Raw genomic sequence first — 23,886 nt, 5'->3', positions numbered from 1 at the left:
TGGAAGCTCATGGCAGGGAGAGTTTCTCCCTTCTACTGTCTGCGTGAGATGTTGGGGCTATCGGGACTTTGAGACTTTTTTTTTTACCGTGCCCATGGTCTGCTCTTCTCAAATTACGGTATTGCTTTGCACTGTTGTAACTATATGTTATAATTATGTGGTTTTTGTCAGGTTTAGTCTTGGTCTGTTTGTGTTTCTGTGATATCATACCGGAGGAACATCGTATCATTTTTTAATGCATGCATTTCTAAATGACAATAAACGAGGACTGAGTGTCCTCATAATCTAACTGTTGATAGAAACTTGACTGTTGGTCACTGCTGGACTTGAAGAGTCCTTTTGTGTTGAATAAAGAATAGAGAGTTTTAAGAATTTCCCCAGATACCTTGGCATCATTTATTGGGATGCAAACCCCGCGGTTATTCTTTGTGAATCCATTGTTTTCTGCTTGAATGTCCACCCAACTTTTTTCTGAATATTCACTTACTAAGGTGTCTTACTGCCCTTTATACAGATGCTTGTGCACCTTTGAGTAAGGGATCTCTTTGGACACCTGGAAAAATGTGTGGAACGTAGCTTTTGAACTCGTGGTGTTTTGTCACTGGAAATAAGTATTTGGCCAGGTAACAATCTGCTTCATGAGCCACAGTGACCTTTGTTTGCACTTGTTTGGAGCATTTAGTCCCGTTAGAACCCACACTGTAAATTTAGCAGCATAGATTGAAGTTTGGGGACTTCTTGAGGCTTCAATGTATGGGAATTGAATTTCATGTGTTATTGCATGACTGCCATCTGCTGTTGAAAGTCGTTACTACATGCAGATAACAACACTAAATATTTTTCCAACTATTGTTATTTATCACCTTCCACAAGAACAATGCTCTGAATTGCATGTGCTCGACATGTTCTGACATATAATTATTGCCCTTTCATCTACTTGCCCATCAAATTAATCAAAAAGTGACTGGCATCATCATTTCAGTTATCAACAGAAATGGCAACATGCTGTATTAATACACACAATGGCCTCTCCACCCATGTTAAAAATAAAAATATTATCTTTCAGCCTTAAATTGATTATTTTTGATCATGCCTGTCCTGAACAGTGTTGACCAATCTGCAGTACCTTTCATAATATCAAAACATCCTAAAGTGCCAAATACTATTGAATTGTAGTTGATAGTATTATGTAATAAACAATCCAGTCCATTGTCACAAAACTAGCTCTCACATTGAGCAACGCTGTAATGACCAGGCTTCAGTGCATGAGGCAAACTGAGGGAGAGGTGCTCTGTTTCGCATCAGGGATTAACCTGATCATTTTCAAGAGGCAGAGGAATTATTTTGAGTGAATAATACAATTAGCATGTATGCTCTTAATCTTTGCTACTTCTGTGGTGTTTTTTTACAAAGAGAAGAGCAAGCAGTGCAATTTTGAAGAAATATGTCCAATATTCTTCATTAGATTGCATGTTCTTGTGGGTCATCTGGTCCGTAAGCTGGGTGACTGGGTGGAGACGCATCTCTACCGAAGGAGGTGTAAGGCGCTCCTTCCTTCCGCTTGCCTGCAGGTCACCCTTGAGCAAAGTGTAGCACCTGCTTAGAACCCCGCTGCCCGATCAGGGGCACCTGAAGCCATGGGAGAAGCTGATGCGTACCAAAAGTCCTGGTTATGCCACCACTGACGCCAGGCAGACAACCTCTAAAGAGTATTGATAATGGCTGGGGTCACCCGTCATGTAAAGCCACTTCCCAGAAGAAGGCAATGGCAAACCACTTCTGTAGAAAAATGGTTATGAGAGCATGATCGCCCACATCATACAACAATGCACATTAATGACAATGAGTCCATAAATGGTTGCAGAATGGTGTTATAATGAAAGGAACCCATCTTCAAGAGTAATCCACTCAGTCTGACTCCTTCTCCACTCGCCTTGCAAATTTTCTTTTCTGCTTCCTCTCCAGTTTTTCCCTATAACAGTATTCAGTCTATCAGGTCTATGGCAATTCTTGGCATAAATCTATAACCCATTACCCAACTTAATTCACTGTTTATCTTCTCTCACGTGGCAATCGACTCTGCCCTCAGTCTCTTGCCACTCACCTACTGTTGGTAGGCTGCAGTAACCTATCTAGCGTAGTGTGTTCTTGAGGTGGCAGGAACCTGGAGCGCTTGGGAAAAGCCCATCCAGATACAGAGTGAACATATCAATTCAATGTAGAGCAACAGCGGCCAGGATTGAACCTGTGTCACAGTGGCTGTGAGATAGCAGCAATGTCAGTTCTCTGCTCATTGCACCAGCCTGTTCCTATCTCACTGGCTGCTACGGTTGTATTGGTACCGGTTTCCTCTCGTGTTCCAAAGGCGTATGGTTACGGTTAATGAATTGTGGATGCGCTCTGTTGGTGCCGGAAGCCCACTTGTGGGCTGCCCAGTGCAGTCTCACGGATTTGATTTGATGTAAAAGATGCATTTCACCGTATGCTCTGATGTACCTGTGACAAATAAAGCCAATCTCTGTCTCTTTATTGCTGCCTTTGCCAGTGCTTTTGAGATACTAGCCGTAAAATGAGACAGAAGATTTGCTCTTAGTTCTTTTGCCAGTCACTTGTAATCTTTATTTCATACTTCAATTCCTGTCCATACAAGCACTTTTGAAAGCATTGTGGGCATCCTCTGTTCCCAGGAGAACGCCGCCAGTTTTTCAAGTATTATCTACTAGTCCTTCATTCATGAAATTATTTTAGTAATTCACTTTTGTATTTGCTCTATATATAGCACCTGCATCTTTCCTGAAGCCTGACTCACAGTTGGGTGCTTAACAGTTCCCGACTTTCTTGCTTTTGTATTCTGTATCTCTGTTTATAGAGCATGTGGTGCCATGTGCTTTTATTAAACTTTTCAACCTGGCACGCCACTTCCACTTCCATGTGTATTCCTCCATCTGTCATCGTTCCTTCAATTATATTGCCTTGCTACCTTCTTCTTTCCAAGGTTTAACACTTCTCAGCATTAAATTTCATTTGCAATATGCTCATTCCATTGTCTAGTCTATATTCATTAAAGTCTAATACTCTTCTCACCATTCACAATGGCTTCTAGTTTTGTATTGCTCATAGATTTGGAAATTGTCCAGTACACCCTAGTCAAAGCAGTTGCTAATTCTGCTGATGACAAAAAAGGGTAGTAAGTTATGGAGAGAGCAAAGAGGCCACAAAGGGTTAAGATAGGTTAAATGAGTGGGTAAAGGGAGAAATAAGAAAAACATCAACTAAATAGTGATGGGCTGCAAACATCTTGGTGTTCTTAAGCATATCAATATAGGGTCACATTCATATAGTGTCCATAGTTTGCTAAAGGGCAGTATGCTAATGTTACAAATAGGAAAACTCCTGTTTGTTAAGGGGAGCTGAAGACAGAAATAGAATTGATGTACTTCAGTTGTGTTGGGCACCGGTGAGACCACTTCTGTTCTACCTGCAGGATTGTTGTTACAGTCCTGAAGAAGGGTCTCGACCCAAAGCGTCAACTGTTAATTCACTTCTGGTTCGCACTGCCTGACCTGCTGAGTTCCTCCAGCATTTTGTGTGTTGTTGCTGTTAATGAAGATGACAGTACATTGGAAATGGTCCAGGAAAGGTTTGCTAAACTGATACCTGCTCTGTGTGAGTTAGCAACTCACACTTGGGGGTGTGTGGAAAGTTAGCAAGTTTAAACTTGCACCTGCTGGTGTTGAGAACTGCGATAGGGAATTTGATTGAAAGGTCATGAAGGGTGTTGGCAGGATGGAGGCAGAAGGGACATTTGCTCTTATGAAGAAACTTTGACGGAGGACTCATTTTTAAAAGTAAAATAACTTGGCTATTTTATGATGTCTTAAAGTAGTGAGTCTTGGGGATCTCAAAGGTTTGCAGAAACTGATGGATTGGAGACAAGCAGGGGAGTGAGGTTGATGTACAGTATCAGATCAAAAATGATCTTAATAATAAAGAAGTTGTGAAGGGGCCAAAGGTCTTCCTAGTGTGCATGTCTGGGCAACCTTCACTTCTCTCTGTACTGCAGCCTGTGATACGTCGTCAATGTCTGCATGCATCAGCACTGGGATAACAGGTGAGAACTGTTTTCTTTGTCACTATCTGGCAAATAAAAGTGGTCTCCATTGTGAGAGAGCCTACCCACCGTAGTTTAGGATTCACTGTCATCACGTCCAACATCCTGGAGCCCGTCGCTGACCAGAACCTGAACAGGAGAGCCACAGGAGTGTGGTGCCTGTTGGAGCTGGTCCACAGTGAATGGCTCAGCTTGTATCTCCCAAACCCTCCACAGGGCACAAATTTGGAGTGTTCTGAATGCTTTTTGTTTGCATAACTTCAGTTCAACTCATTATCAAGAGGCATCATTCCAGGCAGAGCAGTGCACTTGTTGGCTATTTAACCCACTGACCTAAAACCCATCATTGGCCTATGCATGTAATATGCCAGCATGGCTTGGGCACCTTTTCCGCTTCTTGCATTTACTTTAAAGCACCTTCAGAATTTGGAAAATCTTGTAGCCTTTACTGGAAAACTGGATCTAACCTATTCAGTTATATTTTTTCTTATCTCAAACTATTACTATTCCTGCAATTTTTTTTTCTTGTATCTTCTGCAGTGATTTAAGCTTCTGCACGGATGTATCTAACTCAATCCGATTGGATTTGCACGTGTTTTATTTGTGTCAGTGTAGGTCTAGTATTTAGATAATTTAACAAGTTATCTAACATTCCTTGCATAATTTGGTGACAGCAGAGGAAAGCGTAGGAAACCTGTTTTGCAATACCCAATCTTCATGCTTACACCTGCTGGTGCTGCCCCTAGTGGCAGAAAGAGAAGATGCAACTCAATAAGTTTTCCCTGGTTGGTAAGCTTGCTCAGAATTAATGAATGTGAGTAGTATACCTTGAAGATGTACTAACTTTTTTTGTGAACCAACTTAATAATATAGTTTGTTTCTTGTGGATAGATTTGGCAGATCCCAGAGAGTGGACTGACAGCCTCCATCACTGAACCTGCTGTAACTTTGGAAGGACACTCCAAGAGAGTTGGTATTGTATCTTGGCATCCAACAGCACGCAATGTTCTCCTTAGTGCAGGTGAGATCACAATTTGCTCTAGGATGCTAACATGGGGCTAGAGGTAGTAATTGTGCAGGTGAAATGCATGCAGGGTACTGGGCCTTGCCTTGTTTTAAGAATCTTAGTAGAAACATCCATTCCAGCTGCCTTAACCACCCTATTCCCACCACGGAACTACTTAGCGAATTATAACTAAGTGAAGTTGTTTTAATAATACTGTGGATTCCAGTTAATTGGGCCATTAATCAGGGCAGTCACTTATTTGGGTCAACTCTTAAAGAAAAAACAACTAATCGAGAAAATTGCCGAGACTCCCTTCAGTTATTTGGGACACTATGCTGCTTAATTTGGACAGGAGACTGCTGCTGAACAGCCTCAAACTAGCACCAGCCGCATGAACGCATGTCTGTTAGACACTACACCACGCTTACAGCATCAGTTGTGTGTGCTTGTGTTCAAAAAGCAGTGATTTTTGTCGCTGATAGTTGGCAAGAAATAAGTAGTGAGACAGTTCCGAACTATTTTGCTCACTACGGTTTCAAGCATTCAGGCTTGCAGATGCCACAAACAGCCAGGAGTGAAAATGAAACTATGCCACTGCTTCAACAAGTTGGGAACTTTGAAGAATTTGAAAGTATGGACAATCGTCTTGAATGTTACAATGTAAATGAAGATTTGGAGGATACAATCATCAGAAGTATTGTATGACGGCAGTCCATTAGCTGTTCTAGGGATCTGCACTAACTTTGTTCATTTACAGTCAATCAAAAGAACACGACAGCGTACACTTAATTCCTCTGATAATTATTAGGAACTAATACACAGTTTTATTGGACTGTAGTAGTGTTGGTTGTGTTATGATAAATTCTGTACTTCATTTAAATACATAATTTGTTACTTAGTTATACAGTAGTTTGCACTTTTTTAAAAACTTTTTCCATAAAACTTAGGCCAATTGAGACAGCCACTTAATTGGGCCAAAATGTACTGGTCCCGATGTGTCCCAGTTAACCGGACTCCACACAAAATTTTGGAGGAGCTCAGCAGGCCAGGCAGCATCTATGGAGAAGAGTACAGTCGATGTTTCAGGCCGAGACCCTTCGGCAGAACTGGAGAAAAAAGCTTGAATTTCCTGCATCTGCAGATTTTCTCTTGCTTCTAACTGGAATCCACTGTATTTTGCTTAATGTCAGCTAATTCTAGTGCTATAGAGTGTTTTATTTCTGTAAACATTAAAAGTGCAGGGTATACCGGTTTGTAGTTAACACAAACTATGTTGAAAGGCATATTGCAATTTGGATGGTCATATGAGCAGCTGGTGCATTTCACAAGCCCTGGTTATGCGACCACTGACACCAGGCAGACAGTCTCTGAAGACTGTCTGCCTGGCAGACATATTGATTATTGACATATTGATTATGGCTGGAGTCACCCGACTTGTAAAGACACCGCCCAGAAGAAGGCATTGGGAAATCACTTCTGTAGAAAAATTTGCCAAAAACAGGCATGGTCAAAGAGCATAATCACCCATGTCTTAAGACAAGTCACATAACGATGATGTCGAAGAAAAGGTGAACAAAAGCTTTTTTGAAAAAAAATCATTGCAGTTTTCTGTTGACATGTGAAAGCTGTGGCTCTAAACAACAACTTAATCTCGTATCCCGCTTGCTTCTCTATAAATGCTGCATTGTTTTGCCATCTGAGTCAGACCAGATTAGGCCCCTGGTCTGCACTGGTGAGGTGGTCTGATCAAGGCTGATTTGTGTGATACGCTCAAGGTCATTGCCCTCAGCTGGGGGTGAATGTGACTCAGCCTCTGAATAAAGGTTGCTGGACAAATGAACACAATGGCACAAAACTGCTGTGCAAAACACAAGTAACTCCTCTTGCCTCCATGCAGGCAAACACTGAAGCATGAAATTCACCATTTTCTTCTGCACAGCCGTTAGCCGATGATGGAAAAAATGTGTCTGAATATCAGGATCTCAAAATTCAAAGTATTTTTTTTTAATCAAAGTATGTATGTCACCATATACAACCCTGAGATTCATCTTCCTGTGGGAATATTCAGCAAACCTATAGGATAATAACCATAACAGAATCTCAGACTGCACAAAGTATACGGTGCACTGGAGCTAGTAATCTCTGACTTTCTGTATGGTTTTGAGACGTGGACTCCCTACATTGGGCACTTGAAAGATGCCATCAATGTTGTCTTCATATAATCCTCCAAATTCATCGGAAGCTGAAGCAAGCAGCACTGGTCATTTGAGTGGCCCTCACTCAGGCCATCTTCCCAGGACTAGATTACACTGGATCACTGCCTTCATTTTCATCCATATGCCTCACACCCAGACTGACTCTGTCGCAGGAAGAAGATGACAAAGGAGATGATGCAAGGATGTGCTAAATATCTCTAATACCCACTTTGTGCGTAAAAAGAGCGACCTTTTAGTCAGGTCCACGTTCAAAATTTGAAAAGCAGAGTTTTGAGCCAGTTATTTTTTTGAGTTGGGCAATCCACACCAGGGGTGCATGAAAAGAGCTACTTTTTAATCAGGACGGCGATCAATGTTTTGAAGGCAGAGTTTTGCGGCAGTTTTTCTGAGTTGAAGTATTCATTAGAAAGGGCCAATATGAATAATTCAAGAGCAAACAGAGTGGCCATTCTTTGCGCGGCTGTTCTTTTGAGTGTGCCAGTCTTTAGAGTGGCTTTGGCTCATCAGGCTTGGGTGAGGTAGACTCTCTCTCTCACTGTCCTTATTTGTTCATTCCTCATCTATTAGTGCATAGTATAGTGAGAGTAGTCTTATGAGGCAGTGCCTTATGAAAACAGGTTGAGTGAACTTGACCTTTTCTCCTTGGAGCGACAGAGGATGAGAGGTGACCTGGCAGAGGTGTATAAGATGATGAGAGGCATTGATCATGTGAAAACCAAAGGCTTTCTCCCAGGGCTGAAATGACTAACATGAGGGGGCATAGTTTTAAGGCGCTTAGAAGCAGGTATAGAGGGGATGTCGGGGGTAATTTTTTCACACAGAGTGGTGGGTGCGTGGAATGCACTGCCAGTGATGGTGGAGGCAGATATAAAGGTTCCAATGTGATTTCCCCTTCATCCTTCTAAATTCCAGCGAGGACAGGCCCAGAGCCATCAAACTTTCCTCATATGATAGAACATAGAACAATACAGCACAGCACAGTACAGGCCCTTCAACCCACAATGTTGTGCCGACCCTTAAACCCTGCCTCCCATATAACCCCTCCCACCTTAAATTCCTCCATATACCTGTCTAGTAGTTTCTTAAATTTCACTAGTGTATCTGCCTCCACCACTGACTTAGGCAGTGCTTTCCATGCACCAACCACTCTCTGAGTAAAAAAACCTTCCTCTAATATCCCCCTTGAACTTTCCACCCCTTACCTTAAAACCATGTCCTCTTGTATTGAGCAGTGGTGCCCTGGGGAAGAGGCGCTGGCTATCCACTCTATCTATTCCTCTTAATATCTTGTACGCCTCTATCATGTTTCCTCTCATCCTGCTCCTCCCCAGAGAGTAAAGCCCTAGCTCACTTAATCTCTGATCATAATGCATACTCTCTAAACCAGGCAGCATGCTGGTAAATCTCCTCTGTACCCTTTCCAATGCTTCCACATCCTTCCTATAGTGAGGCAACCAGAACTGGACACAGTACTTCAAGTGTGGCCTAACCAGAGTTTTATAGAGCTGCATCATTACCTCGCGACTCTTAAACTCTATCCCTTGGCTTATGAAAGCCTACACCCCATAAGCTTTCTTAACTACCCTATCTACCTGTGAGGCAACTTTCAGGGATCTGTGGACATGTACCCCCAGATCCCTCTGCTCCTCCACACTACCAAGTACCCTGCTATTTACTTTGTACTCTGCCTTGGAGTTTGTCCTTCCAAAGTCTACCACCTCACACTTCTCCGGGTTGAACTCCTTCTGCCACTTCTCAGCCTGCTTCTGCATCCTATCAATGTCCCTGCAATCTTCGACAATCCTCTACACTATCCACAACACCACCAACCTTTGTGTCATCTGCAAACTTGCCAACCTACCCTTCTATCCCCACATCCAGGTCATTAATAAAAATCACGAAAAGTAGAGGTCCCAGAACTGATCCTTGTGGGACACCACTGGTCACAACCCTCCAATCCGAACGTACTCCCTCCACCATGACCCTCTGCTTTCTGCAGGCAAGCCAATTCTGAATCCACCTGGCCGAACTTCCCTGGATCCCATGCCTTCTGACTTTCTGAATAAGCCTACTGTGTGGAACCTTGTCAAATGCCTTACTAAAATCCATGTAGATCACATCCACTGCACTACCCTCATCTATATGCCTGGTCACCTCCTCAAAGAACTCTATCAGGCTTGTTAGACATGATCTGCCCTTCACAAAGCCATGCTGACTGTCCCTGATCAGACCATGATTCTCTAAATGCCCACAGATCCTATCTCTAAGAGTCTTTTCCAACAGCTGTAAGGTTATGAGTTGCATGGTTTGAGTCCATGTGCTGCCCCTTTCGGATATTATCAGTGCCATAAGTTGGTTGTGAAGCAGCTGTGTGTAAGGGTAATAAGTGGTGTGGTGGAGAACATGATGGTAATTGTGAGAAGGCATGAGGCCAAAACATAGCGGTTGTGGAGCTTATGCAGGGTGTCCTGTACATAAGAAGGCTGTGGAATTGCGGTGTGTTCGGGTGGAAATAGGCCTATCATGTGCAGAGTCTTATCAGAAAGTACAGAAGACAGTGTCAGTGGGTCCTATTCATATTCAAAACACAGATTAAGGTCAGTGTGTAAAGTGCATGATTTTATAACAAGGGAGTCATTGATTGTTGATGAACTGAAATGTGTTTCTTTCATGGCAGATGTGGTAAATTGTACAGCACAAACTAAAAGGCTGGAAAAAAATAATTAAAAGCTGCAGAAAAACGTCTAGAGTTAAAAGACGTAACTCTAGAAGTTATTAATGATGCTTTACATGGAGGTCAGATAATATTCAGACTTCAAAGCAGGGTTGTTAGTGTGTTTTTAATCTTGCAGTGGAATGCTACAAGTTTGTTAGCTGGTGATCAAGAATTTAAGAAATTTGTGGAAGAGTTACCAAATAAATCTGATGTTGTATGTGTACAGGAAACCTGATTGAAATCTTGATTCAGTTTTAAGATGCAAGGTTATGTTGATATAAGATGTGATCGAAAATGGGCAGTGAAGGAGGAGTGACTGTATTTTTTAAAATTGGATAGAGTTTTAGAAGTTGGAGCTGTTTATGGGTCACTCGTGGTTGAAATTTGGGGGGAACTAGTACAGGTAATATCTATTTATTTACTTGTATGTTGAGTTGCGGCTCTTTTAGTCACACCAGCCAGCAACCCTCGATTTAACCCTAGCCTAATCATGGGATCATTTACAATGACCTATTAACGAGTACATCTCTGGACTGTGGGAGGAAACCGGAGCACCCGGAGGAAACTCATGCATTCCATGGGGTGGGCGTACAGACTTCTTGCAGATGACGTGGGAATTGAACTCCAAACTCCGATGCCCCATGCTCCAATAGTGTCGCACTAACCGCTATACTACTATGCACCCCAAAGGGTTTATAACCGTTGTGAAAGGTTAACGCCTGGTGTATTGGAAAGTGTGGGTGGCAGTGGGAAAATAGGGTTATATAATGTGGGTATTTTAATGTTAGTAGTCCTATGTGGAGTTGTGTCGCAGATGTGAATGGGACGGTGGTGGTATACTTTCTGGAAGGGAAAGTGTTTAGTGTGCTTGAATGATGCTCGAGAGTTGGCGGTAATGCATCTTCGTGTTGGTCTGCCAAACACAATTAAACATGATTGGAAGAATTACGAGAAGAATCTCTGCTGTGTGATGAACTGAGGCTGTGGGTGCTCCAGGCTCTGTGTCCATGGACTCACTTCATTCCGAACGCTGCTTGCTCGCCTTCATTGTTTGAACGATGTGTTTTTTCTCTTTTTCTCTCTCTGTGCATTGGGTGTTTGTTGGTCTTTTAAAGTTTCTTTCTGTTTTGTGGCTGCCTATGGGGAGATGAACTTCGAGGTTGTATGACGCATACATACTTTGATAATAAATGTGCTTTGAAGAAGAGGTTCAGTTGTTGTTCAGACCAAACGTCAAAATGGGGGAGAAACGTGATGACTTTGGTGCCAGGTGAGGGGGCAGGGGGTTTGAGTATCTCAGGGACTGCTGATCTCCTGGGATTTTCATGCACAGCAGTCGCTAGAGCTTACAGGGAATGGTGCCAGAAACACAAAAAAACATCTGGTGAGTGGCAGTTCTGTGGGTGAAAGCGCCTTGTTAATGAGAGAGGTCAGAGGTGAGTGGCCAGACTGGTTCAAACTGACAGGAAGGCAACAGTAACTCAAATAGCCGTGTGTTACAACGGTGGTGTGAAGAAGAGCATCTCTGAACACACAGTGCATTGGACCTTGAAGTGGATGGGCTGCAGCAGCAGAAGACCAGGAACATGCACTCAGTGCGCACTTTATTTGTACTTAATAAAGTGGCCATCGAGCGCATAACAAAACTGAATTTATTTCATACGGTACTAAACTAAGAAAAGAGCATTTGCATTCTGATAATGCCAGTGTTTGGGAAGGAACTAGGAAGCCAGTATGATATAAAGATGCCCACATCTTGGGGGTTTTCATGCTTCTTTAACCAGGTAAGACCATGAGATATAGGAGGAGAATTAGGCCATTTGGCCCATCGAGTCTGCTCCGCCATTTCATCATGGCTGATCCAATTTTCCTTTCAGTACCAATCTCCTATGTTGAGGAGCTGTTATCAATCTAATGCACGGGTTACAGGGCTAGGCAGCTGGCAGCCTAGATACCTAATGCTTGCTTGTGTATTTAATTTGTTGTAAATGTACGTTGGAATAACCTAAAGGTGAATACCTCATGTTAATTTTATCATATGTAGGATTGGACAATATCATCTTCATCTGGAACGTGGGAACAGCTGAACCCGTGATAACGCTGGATATGCACCCGGATATGATCTACAGCACATCATGGAACCGTGACGGCAGTCTCATCTGCACTGCATGCAAAGACAAGAATTTAAGGGTGATTGATCCCCGGAAAGAGGAAGTTATTGCTGTGAGTGCTTTAATATTCTCGTCAGGCAAAGACCATTTCTATAGGTCCATAGATAAGGTTCCACATTGTAGGCTGCTATGGAAAGTTAGATCGCATGGGATCCAGGGAGAGCTAGCTAAGTAGATACACAGTTGACTTGATGGAAGGAAGCAGAGGGTGGTGATAGATGGTTATTTTCTGGACTAGATGCCTGCAACTTCTGGTATTTCCTGGGGCTCAGAGCTAAGCCCATTGCTGTTTATTATCACTGATATGAATGAGAGTTACAAATCTTTAGCATTGGTTAAGTCTGACCCATGAAAGAGGCTTAATTTTAATACGCTGAAGCTGAAAAGAGAATGTATGGTAGTGTGTTTGGAAATTACTAAATTCACAAACAGCAATAATGTAAATCTTTTGACCCACTATGTCCATGCCTGCTATCAAGTATCTGTCTTTGCTGCTCTCATTTTTCGAGTTGTGGATTTTCAATTTTCCAACTAAATAAATAGTACCTGCGTCCACTAACACACTCGGGAGGGGGTTCTAGATTCTAATCACCCTCTGGCTGAAAAAATATTCCTTACATCACCTCTAAGTCCATTATTCCTTTCCAATCTTTTCAAAGCAAAAGGTTTCTCACTGTCTACACAAAATAATTTTGTAATCTTAGTCAGGTTCACCCCATCTCTGCCGACTGCCTTTCTGGTCTTTCACAATTAAAATTCTACGTTCCTGGCAACACGGGTAAATCTCCTCTGCAGCCACAGGTGAAATCATATCCTTACAACGTTGTCACCAAAACTTCATGCAGTTCTCCAGCTGTGGCCTAATTATAGTGACAGCAGAACCCCTCTCCCCTCCTCCTCTCCCCTCCTCCTCTCCCCTCCTCCTCTCCCCTCCTCCTCTCCCCTCCTCCTCTCCCCTCCTCCTCTCCCGGAGGAATTCAGCAGGCCAGGCAGCATCTGTGGAAAAGTGTAAACAGTCGACGTTTCGAGCCAAGACCCTTCATCAGGACAGGGAAAAAAGATGAGTCAGAGTAAGAAAGTGACTCCTCATTTTTTTTTTTTTTACTCCAGTCCTGATCCATATTGACCCATAATTGCCTTTCTCCAAGTGCTGCTCCTTCTGATTTCCTTGAAAAGAGAACCAGCGTCATTGTGTTCCTTAGTACTTCCATGCAAAATCAACCTTGTTAGTCCACACAAAGTACATTATTTCACATTTTACGTGATTAAATTCCATCTACCATTAGAGTCATAGAAAAATACAGCACAGAATTTGGGCCCATTGGTCCGTCTAGTCCATGTAAAACCATTTAAACTGCCCACTCCCATCGCCCCGCACCAGGACCATAGCCTCCCTATACTTGTGCTGGCAGCTCATTCCACATGCTCAAGACCCTCTAAGTGAAAAGGTTTCCTCTCATGTTTCCCCTTAAATATTCCACCTTTCACCCTTAACCCATGACATCTAGTTGTAGTCCCTCCCAACCTCAGTGGAAAACACATATTCGTATTTACCCTATCTATACCCCTCATAATTTTGTTTACCTCTGTCAAATCTCCTCTCACTCTTCTATGTTCCAAGGAATACATTCCTTACCTATTCAGTCTTTTCCTATAACTCAGGTCCTCCAGCCCCAGCAACACCTTTGTAAATTTTCTCTGTACTCTTTCAACCTTATTTACATCTTTCCTATAGGTAGGTGACCAAAATTGTACACAATGCTCCAAATTAGGCCTCACCAATGTCTTGTGCAACTTCAACTTAACATCCCATCTCCTGTACTCAATACTTTGGATTATAAAGGCCAATGTGCCAAAAGCTTTCTTTATGACCCTATCTACCTTTCAATGAATTATTTACCTCCAATGAATTGTGTACCTGGATGCCCAGATCCCTTTGTTCTACCACAGCCCTCAGTGCTCTGCTGTTCACTGTAAAAACCTACCCTGGGTGGTCCTACCAAATGCAACACCTTACACTTCTCTGCATTAAATTCTATCTGCCATTTTTGAGCCCACTTTTCCAGCTAGTCCAGATCCCGCTGCGAGCTGTGATAGTCTTCCTCGTATTCATTGTTTTACCTGTCTTAGTAATTTATCAGTGTCAATGTAGCCATGGTTTCTCCTAACCATCAACATCACCATCAATATTCAGGGCATCATAGACTTAGAAATCATGTTTATTCTATTCCAATCCAGGAGCTAAGTGTATTACAACACTGTGCAAAAAGTCTTGGGCACAGTTTATATATCCAGGGTGTCTAAGACTTTTGCACATTACTGTTTCTGTCAACGTGGAGCAGAGAATGAGTTTGTAAATCTGGCGGGAGCAAAGGATGTTGGGAATGACGAGGGTGGAGTGCCGCGGGAGGGTAGTGACATGTGGCAGAGAAGGAGTGCCTGGGACGGGGCAATGATGTGAATGCAGACACACCCAGTCCTGAGACGCCAGCCAAGGTCATTTGATTCCAAACAGTTGGTTTATTAATCATTACAGAGTGTCTGTGTGATGGTTCCCACTCCCTTCCCCTTTTCCCAACCATGATTCCCCTCTCCCTGCCTGCTTCCCACTCTCAGTCTACAGTAGAGACCCATATCAGAATCGGGTTTATCATCACTCTCGTAAGTCATGAAATTTGTTTTTTTTACCCCTGCAGTAGCAGTACAATACATGGTGTGCTGGTGTTGATGGGGAAACTTGATGCGGCCACAGAAGTAAATGAAGGAATTGATGTGGACTACAATGTGTATCTTGTGACAAGGAGTTCTTTGTTTTTATTTGCTATTAAAATGAAGGATAGTGTGTTTGTAAGTTCTTCTTTCTGCGTACAACTCTAGGAGTTCAAAGCCCATGAAGGAGCACGACCTATGAGAGCAGTATTCTTGGCGAACGGCAACATCTTCACCACTGGTTTCAGTCGTATGAGCGAGCGGCAGCTGGCACTGTGGAATGTAGTGAGTATAGGCATTCAGTGTTTAACTGTTCCTTAAGCACTGCTTCAGCAAAGTCTGCCTTTTCTCTGCTATCTTTTGTTTTTGGAATAAAATAATAAACAGGTGTATATTTCAGCTTCTCAGTTATCAGTACTGTGAAATTTGCTTTAGTTAGAGGCTCTTTAACAGGATACTCCAGGAGACCATACGATAGGAGCAGAATTAGCCCATTCGGCCCATCGAGTTAGTTCCACCATGCCATCAGGGCTGATTTATTATGCCTCTCAACCACATTCTTCTGACTTCTCTCTGATGGATGGATACCCTTACTAATCAGGAACCTATCAACCTCCGCTCAAAATGCATACAATGTCTTGTCCTCCACAGTCGTTTGTGGCAATAAAATCCACAGATTCACCACCTTCTGACTAAAGAAGTTCATCCTGATCTCTGCTCTAAAGGGACGTCCTATTATTCTGAGGCTCTGCCCGCCGGTCCTAGACCCCGCCCCCACTGTAGGGAATATCCTCTCCTCATCAACTCTATCTAGGTCTTTCAGTATTCGATATGCTTCAGTGAGATCTCTTTCCACAGCACCTTCCTTCTTCTAAACTCCACTAAGTACAGGCCCAGAGCCATCATGTTAACCCTTTCATTCCCGATAAACAACTAGAGTTGTGAATCAGATATTAGTGAAATGTGATCTGTTAATGATTGTGCTCTGATTCCTGCAGCAGAACGCTGTTGGGACCTCTAGTGGCCAGGGTTAGATTTTCTGTCTCCTCCAATAGTCCCTCAAGAGTCAAAGTGAAGTGGTCTCCACTCCAGTTCTGATGTGGCCAGTGTGGGGCTTGGAGCAGGAGTTGTATCAGGAGACAGGTGTGTGTTGTTTGGGAAGTGAAGCACCCTTCCTGTTTATGCTGGGCTTCTGTGATGCTGCTGAGTGGACTTGAGGCGCTCGCTGCCATCCTAAATGTTTCTAAGTTTTGGTTCTGGTCCAAAGCTGCTTTAAGAACATTATCTATTTTTTGCCAGCCCGACCTTGGAGTAGAACGTCTCTTTCGGGAACCTGGTGACAGGCTTGTGAATAATGAGTTCCCCGTCAGAGATCATTAATGGTTAGGCAACAATGCTGGCAATATGAGCCAAGGAGAGGATGTTGATGTTTGCTTATCTGTAAGGGAATTTTGTGGATTTTACGTTGTGGAGTGTTAGCATCTCCCATTACTGATAACTGCTTTTAGGTGCTTTGTGTAGATAGTAGATAGCTTGAGCTCTGTGTTTTGAGGATCTCATCTTAAAGCATTTGTTTGCTCAGATAGTTAACAAAACTGACAGTAATGGTGAAATTTGTTGTCAGGATTTGTCCTCCTTGAGAATTGGTGTCTGAGATACAGAAAATCGCCGGCCTTTTTCCAGCATCTCATGGGGTGAAGGGAGCTGGCGGAACATGATCAAGCTGGACCAAGACCATTGTTTTGCAGCTGTTAAATATAAAGTTCCTTCTTTTATGTGCTTCAGTGAGTAAATTGACAGACTTGTAACTCAATCTCTATAGCACGATAAGGCCACACTCAGGTTGCAGGTGCAACATCTCCTATCCCATCTGGGTAACCTCCAACTTGGTGGCATGAACATTGATTTCTCTAACTTCCAACAATGATTACCCCCATCTCTTTTTTCCACTCCCTGTTCTGGTTCCCCTGTCACCCCTTCTCCTCACTTGCCCATCACCTTCATCTGGTTCCCCTCCATCCCGTTCTTCCATGATCCACTGTCAGTGACTGAAGGATCGGGATTCAATTCCCAACGCTGCCTGAAATGAGTTTGAATGTTCTCCCCATGACCTCGTGTGTTTCCTCCTGGTGCTCTGGTTTCCTGACTCTTTTTCCGAAGGCGTGCAAGTTGTGGTTAGTGAAGTGTGGCTATGGTGTATTGGCACTGGAAGCATGGCGGCACATGGGGTTGTCCGCACTCCTTGGACTGTGTTGGACATTGACACAAGTGATGCATTTCACTGGGTGTTTCAATGTGCATGTGACAGTTAAAGCTAATCTTTATCTGTCTTTTGGAGATGCTTCTGGTTTACTTGGTAAATTTACAGTGGTAAATTGGTTGAGTATTCTCATTTACTGAGCTACAGTGGAAAATTTCTCTTACACACTGTCTGTACAGATCCTTCCACCTCAACAGACCACAGGTTGGTACAAAACAATAATATTGTAGGCTAAAGTGATGCAGTTGGAGAGAGTGCAGTGCAAACAGACAATAAGGTGCAAGGTCATAACAAGGTAAATGGTGGGGTCAAGAGTCCATCTTTACCAGAGTACCATTGAAAAGTTTTTATAACAGCAGGACAGAAGCCGTGCTTGAGACTGCTGGTACATACTTTCAAGCTTTTGTATCTGCCACATGATGGTGGGGGTGGGGGGAAGAAGAGAATATCTGTTGTGGGTGAGGTCTCTGATTATTTTGACTGGACTTTTATACAAAAACAATATAAAATGTTCTTCTCCCATCAACCTATTAAACAAAGTAAAATCAAAGTTAATCGCAACATTTGAGACAGTTACATGGACAAAGGTTTAGAGCAGGGATTCCCAACATGGGGTCGATTAATGATAGGGCTCCATGACATAAAAAGGGCTGGGAACCTCTGGTGTAGAGATCTATGGGCCAAACACAGGCATGGGAGTACTTGGATATGAAACTTGTTCAGCACAGACAAATTGGGCCGAAGGGCCTGTTGTTATGCTGTATATCTCTGACAGAGTTTTTATTACAGCACTTATCCTTAAACCACTGCTGACTATATTCCCTAAATGATTTTTTATTCCAGATTTTGCCCATTAATTTTCCCACCACCCATATTAGCTGGTGATTTGGCTTGTAACGGATCTCTCAATCAAGTTAGAAACAGTATCACTGCATTAGTCATCTGGCATCATGCCTGTGGTTATAGAGAATTGGAAAATGATGGTCAGAGCCTCTATTTCTTGCCTTGTGTGTATATACAGAAGTGTTGATGCATTGGTTTGTGAATTTGAGCTAAATTGCCATTATTAGTGTCAGGATTGCTTTAGAAAATTATATTTTGAATATATTTTGCACCATGGAAACAAACTCCATTGGATGTTGCCACATTCTCCACAGATGGCATGACCTAAGCACCCTTACCCAGCCTGTTCCTCCATAATCCATTTCAATCACCAATCCAGCTAATTTTGGCCATTGCCATAACTCTGTCTTTGTGGCTCATTGTAGGGTTGAATTCCATTGTCCCACATGGCTCTGTAATCTTCCCCATTCTAATGTGCAAGATTATTTTTTTAAAGTGTCCTGTACATTTTGTCTGTCCACTATGTGGCACTAATCTGCCTAAAATATTTATTGAATTGCAGGATTTATGCAGGTCTGTAAAGCCTTTAACTCGGAGGTTCCTAACCTTTTAATGTCACTGAGCCTTATCATCAGCCAAGTGGTCTGTGGCCCCCAGGTCGGGAACCCCTGCTTTGATGCACTCCAAATGATTTTTACAAACTTATACATTACATAACTTCTAAACTGGCTACTTATAGTGTTTCATCCAATGGCTTCAAGGAGTGGGTCCTTTTCATTCAGCGTAATGTATAAGTCAGTCGATTTGTCAGTCATATTTTCTGTTACCTCTGCTTCAGAATATAATTTTATTCTGTCTGAAATGTTTTTTTTAAATGAACTGTGACACAAACGTGCTTTTGTTTTGGCAGCCGTCAGCACTTTTATCCATTGTTTGCTCACTTCTGTTCCCCCTGCCCCCCCCCCACAACTGAATGGCTTGTGCATCATTTCAGAAGGCATTTGAAAGTCACCCTTGCTGTTTCTGCTCTGGAGTCACGTGGGAGGCGGGGGGCAACTGAACCAACAGGTTCTTGTGGCAATCCTGCTAACTTCCTGGTTTGCCTTGTTATTCCACACTTAAATCAACTAAGTTTAAATCTTCCACTTGCCATGGTGAGACTTAAACTTGTATGTCTGGAAGATTAATCAGGTACCAGATTACTAATGCCACCCATGGTTTCCTTTACTGTATCTTGTAATGGGGGGGAGGGAGGGTTCCCAATCTGGGGTCTGTGCGCCCCTCAGTTAATGGTAAGGTTCCATGGCATGTAAAAGGCTCGGAACCATTGTCGTAGAGCTATTTTGATACTAGGAAGCATTTCTTAAAGCACTTAAATTTGGAAATTGTTCTTTCCCTGGAATGAATGAAGATGTTCAAAAGATACCATAGATTGGCCTTTTTGCTGTGTGCTATCATGGGGCCAGTTCATAACTTACTAAAATTGTGAATTTACAAACTATGCTTTGGTTTGCAGCCCCTAGAGCACATCTCTGGCTGCTTTGGTAATTTGGGGATTTGAACCACAGCTCCCTTGTTGCTTAACGTTATTGAGGTGGGAGGAGAGGACAATACATTTTTAGCAATTTTTTTCGCTTGTTTCCACAGCTTTTACTGATTCTGAACGTTTCTTCCAGAAAAGTGCTGAAAGCATCGCCCAGCATGAAATGGACTCGAGCAATGGCGTGCTTCTACCTTTCTATGATGCAGATACAAACCTTGTTTACTTGTGTGGAAAGGTAAGATATCCCAAGCATCCTGAAGCAAAATTAACATTGAAACGTAATATTCAAGCATATTCCCAAGCATCTGTGTGTCTGCTCAGATAAAGTGCTCAATTGCCTCCATGAGCAGTTAAGCCATTGAGAAAAGACCTTGTACTGGAGGTTGGGTGACACAGCTGCCGAGTTTTAGTAAATTAGGCATGATTTTTAATTTTCAGGTTTTCAGATGTGATGATTAACCCTAATGAAACATGATGAAATCTGAAAGATCCCACTTGGTAACAAGGATGTGCTTGACTAAAGAAGTTGGGAATGGAGAGTAAGAACAGCATTAGTTCCTGGATCAGTAATAACTCGTTCACTTGCTAACCCGCCATCATAAGTAGGAGCAAAGTTCCACAAAATGGCTATGTTGAGTGGTTTGAATATTTAGTATTAAATTATATGCACAGATCTTTGGTCTTCACTGTGGTTTTTGTACTCTGGTGCTAAAGTTAGTCGAGCCCGTGACCTTGCCATGACTGGTGTTTGGCAACCAAAAAGAAATGTAAGGTGGTGTCCCATAAGAAAGTGCTTCTGAAAAGCCTTTTGTTAGAGCCAAAGGCTTTGAGCCTTGTGCCTCTTGCCTTACACTGGACCTGAGGAAAGATTTGTAAATCTTCCTCTTCCCTTCTCAAAGGAATTTTGAGAAGCAGAACTTCATTTGAGCCTTGGATGAATTTTATGGAATGTATTCTTGTCATGAGCATGAGTTTTCCCACTAACTGGGTTTCACGTCATTGCTTAGCAGAAGCACTGAATAAATGTCCTTTTGATGTGTAATACCATTAAAGTCCAGCTGGTGTCACTGTTGAACGGTTTTGTCAATGGCTGGAGTTTTTCGTGCAAGTGCATGCTTTGACACATTTGCACACTTGATTGAGGCTGCCAAAATGCATGGGTTAACTAGGAAATGGATACTTGAATTAAGATTTCTGTGAATTGCACTTAAAATAGACAGTGATCTGGCATATGAATCATACTTTATTTTAAACAAAGATGTATTAGAGAGAGAGTTTGATATTGTACAGATTAACTATACTTGCTATTCAAGTTCCAAATGCACACTGGCCTTTTGCTCCTTGCCTACCAGCTCTGCATTTATAAACTTTATTGCAAATTGATTAGATTTCTGCAGAAACTTTTATCTGAGGCTAAATGCATTAGATTAACTAGCTTGATTGCTGCTCCTTTCACAGTTCATATCTGTTAGTTCACAAGTCAGCAACTATTTTAAAATAATGTAACTTGCGCTACTGTGATTCAGTAATTCTTTTAGGCCAATTGGCCCATTGAGTCTGGTCTGCCATTTTATCATTGCGGAGTCATTTCCCTCTCAGCCTCAATCTCCCTTCATGCCATGACTAATGAAGAATCTGTCAACCTATGCCTTAAATGTACCCAGTGACTTGGCCTCCACACCCTCTTGTGACAACAAATACCACAGATTCTCCACTCCCTAGCTAACGAAATTCCTCCTCATCCCCATTCTAAATGGATGTCCTTCTATTCTGAGGCTGTGCCCTCTGGTCCTAGGCTTCAATGAGACTTCAGTTAGGTTTCAATGAGGTCCACCTTCATTCTTCTGAACTCCAGTGAGTACAGCCCAGAGCCATCAAACACTCCTCGTATCCTGGAACCATTTTCATGAGCCTCCTTTGAACCCTCTCCAATGCCAGCACATCCTTTTTTAAATAAGGGCCCAGAACTGCTCACCATACTCCAAGTGAGGTCCAAACAGTGCCTTATAACGCTGCAACATTACATCCTTGTTTTTATATTCTGCTTCCTCTCAAAATAAATGCAAACATCGCATTTACTTCCTCACCACTGACTCAACCTGCAGATTAACCTTTAGGGAATCCTGCACAAAGGCTTCCAAGTCCCTTTTCTCTCCATTTAGAAAATAGTCTATGCTTTTATTTCTTCTACCAAAGTACATGACCATACACTTCCCAACACTGTATTCCATCTGCCATGTCTTTGCCCATTCTCCAAATCTATTTGTCTTTCTGCAGCCTCTGTGTTTCCTTACACTTACTACCCCCTCCACCTACCTTCATATTGTCTGCAAACTTGGCCACAAATCCATTAATTCCGGTGGTGTCATCAGCAAACTTGAATATGGCATCATAGATGTGCACAGAGTCGTAAGTGTAAAGTGAGTAGAGCATGGTGCTAAGCACACAGCCTTGTGCGTATTAGGCTAAGCAATGAAGCAAATTTGTATTTTAAACTTTATTCATGGCATTTACTCCAGTTTTTAATTATTTCTGTGCCTTCAAAGTTTACAACAGCCTTTACATTCGTTAGCAGCCTTGTACTGGAGGGCTATGGTCCAGGTGCAGGCCGATAGGAGTAGGTAGTTCAAATGGTTCAGCATGGACTAGATGGGCTGAAGGGCCTGTTTCTGTGCTATACTTTTATATGATTTTACTCTGCCAATGCCACTGAGAAGCAGTGACCCAGCAGTGTTATAAAAACACAAGGTTCTGCAGATGCTGGAAATCCTGAGCAACACACACATAATGCTGGAGGAACTCAGCAAGTCAGGCAGCAACTTCAGAGGGGAATAAACAGATGACATTTCAGGCCAAGGGTCTTGACCTGAAACATCAACTGTTTATTCCCCTCCATAGATGCTGCCTGACTTGTTGAGTTCCTCTAACATTTTGTGTGCATTGTCCAGCACTATTTTCTCCTTCTTGGCAGATATAGTATTTAAATCTTTGCTCTTAGAATTTACTACTTTTTGTACTATTATTGCACTCTGATTCCAAAATTTAAAAAAGCCAGGATTACATTTCGTTTGGATACACCGCCATGGTGTCCTTTTGTTCTTGATAAAAGGCTGGTTCCAAATGTAAGCCTGTCCGGTTTCTTTCCAAGCCTTGGGCATGGGTCGTGTTATTTTAACCTGTTGCTGCACAGGCATGATTGATTTAGTGTTGTCATGGTGCGCAATTTCTGGTAAAAATAAATTGCAGAATAAGTTGTTCAACTGCTTCCCATGTGCCTGTGCTTCCTGTGAACTAGGATCATCGATTCCAATTGTAGTTTACAGTTCTATCTCCTTTTTTTTTTCACCTTCACATAATTGTACAGCACAGGACTAGGCTATTTAGCTCAGATTTATGATTCTAGAAGAGATAATCCCTTCTGCCAATTCTGCCTTATAGAATTTTCTGCAGCAATAGTTATTCCAACTCCATTAGATGAGACAGAATCTATTGATTCACTTTCATCCTGGCAATTATCATTGTGTTTAGATATTTAAAAACAAAATCATCTTTTAAGTCAGATTCCTCTGATAGGCACTTTGACCAATTGCTTCTCATTTTCCCTTATTAGAACCTTTCATAGTTTTAAATATCTCTCGTTTTTGCATGATTGAACTCTTTCACACTTGGTGCGATGTCTAGATGTGGATAACAAGAATTTAAAATGTTCAGCTAAGTTTCTTTGCTTTTATGCTCTTTAGTTCTAAGGATTGCCGCACTTCAGAAAAAAAACAAACTTCCAGTTGTCTTGCCGTTGCATGTTTCTAATTCCCCCACCAGAGATCATGACTTTGTGACTGAGACATTTATATCAAAAATAGCAGTAGTCTTAATACAGTCTCCTCGGGAATCCCACTGCATAGTCTGAATAAAAGCTGTTTGTCTTAGATCATCTGTTAACCATATGATCAGTGGCTGTTTTACTCACAGGGGCTTAATTCTGCCAACCAAATCCTTTTTTTAAAAAAAAAGCACCATCAAAGAACTCCAGGCTGGGGGAACATAACTCCCTTTTAACAAATCTTTCCATTTTCAATTAATTAATTAAATTTAACTAATTAGTTTACTGTCTGTTACACCACTGGCACTTAGAGCAGCAATGGTAACGGTGTTCAGAGCTTCCTTCATCATGTCAGTAGCTTCACCTCGGTTTTCACTACTGTCAGTCATGCAAGTCCCCAGTGGAGACTTGGGAATACCATCTCACACAAACGTAGAGGGGTTCTTCTTTACTGTTTCCGTAAAAACTTTATTTTACCAGTCAGGGGTTGT

The 23,886-nt window shown here is 42.3% G+C and overlaps 1 protein-coding gene across 2 annotated transcripts in view; it reads left to right on the top strand.

The window, feature by feature from the left end:
• Positions 1-23,886, top strand: part of LOC140190671 (coronin-1C-like) — a 179,259-nt gene that overhangs the window by 143,450 nt on the left and 11,923 nt on the right. For both annotated transcript variants that reach the window (XM_072247436.1, XM_072247437.1), the window contains exons 4-7: positions 5,003-5,132; positions 12,094-12,272; positions 15,098-15,214; positions 19,709-19,810. In XM_072247436.1, coding sequence (XP_072103537.1) covers positions 5,003-5,132; positions 12,094-12,272; positions 15,098-15,214; positions 19,709-19,810 — 528 coding nt within the window. The remainder of the gene's footprint in view (positions 1-5,002; positions 5,133-12,093; positions 12,273-15,097; positions 15,215-19,708; positions 19,811-23,886) is intronic.

The sequence above is a fragment of the Mobula birostris genome, chromosome 31 (assembly GCF_030028105.1).
Source record: "Mobula birostris isolate sMobBir1 chromosome 31, sMobBir1.hap1, whole genome shotgun sequence".
In the NCBI taxonomy this organism is placed as follows: Eukaryota; Metazoa; Chordata; class Chondrichthyes; order Myliobatiformes; family Myliobatidae; genus Mobula; species Mobula birostris.
This window is presented reverse-complemented; position numbering and strand designations above follow the sequence as displayed.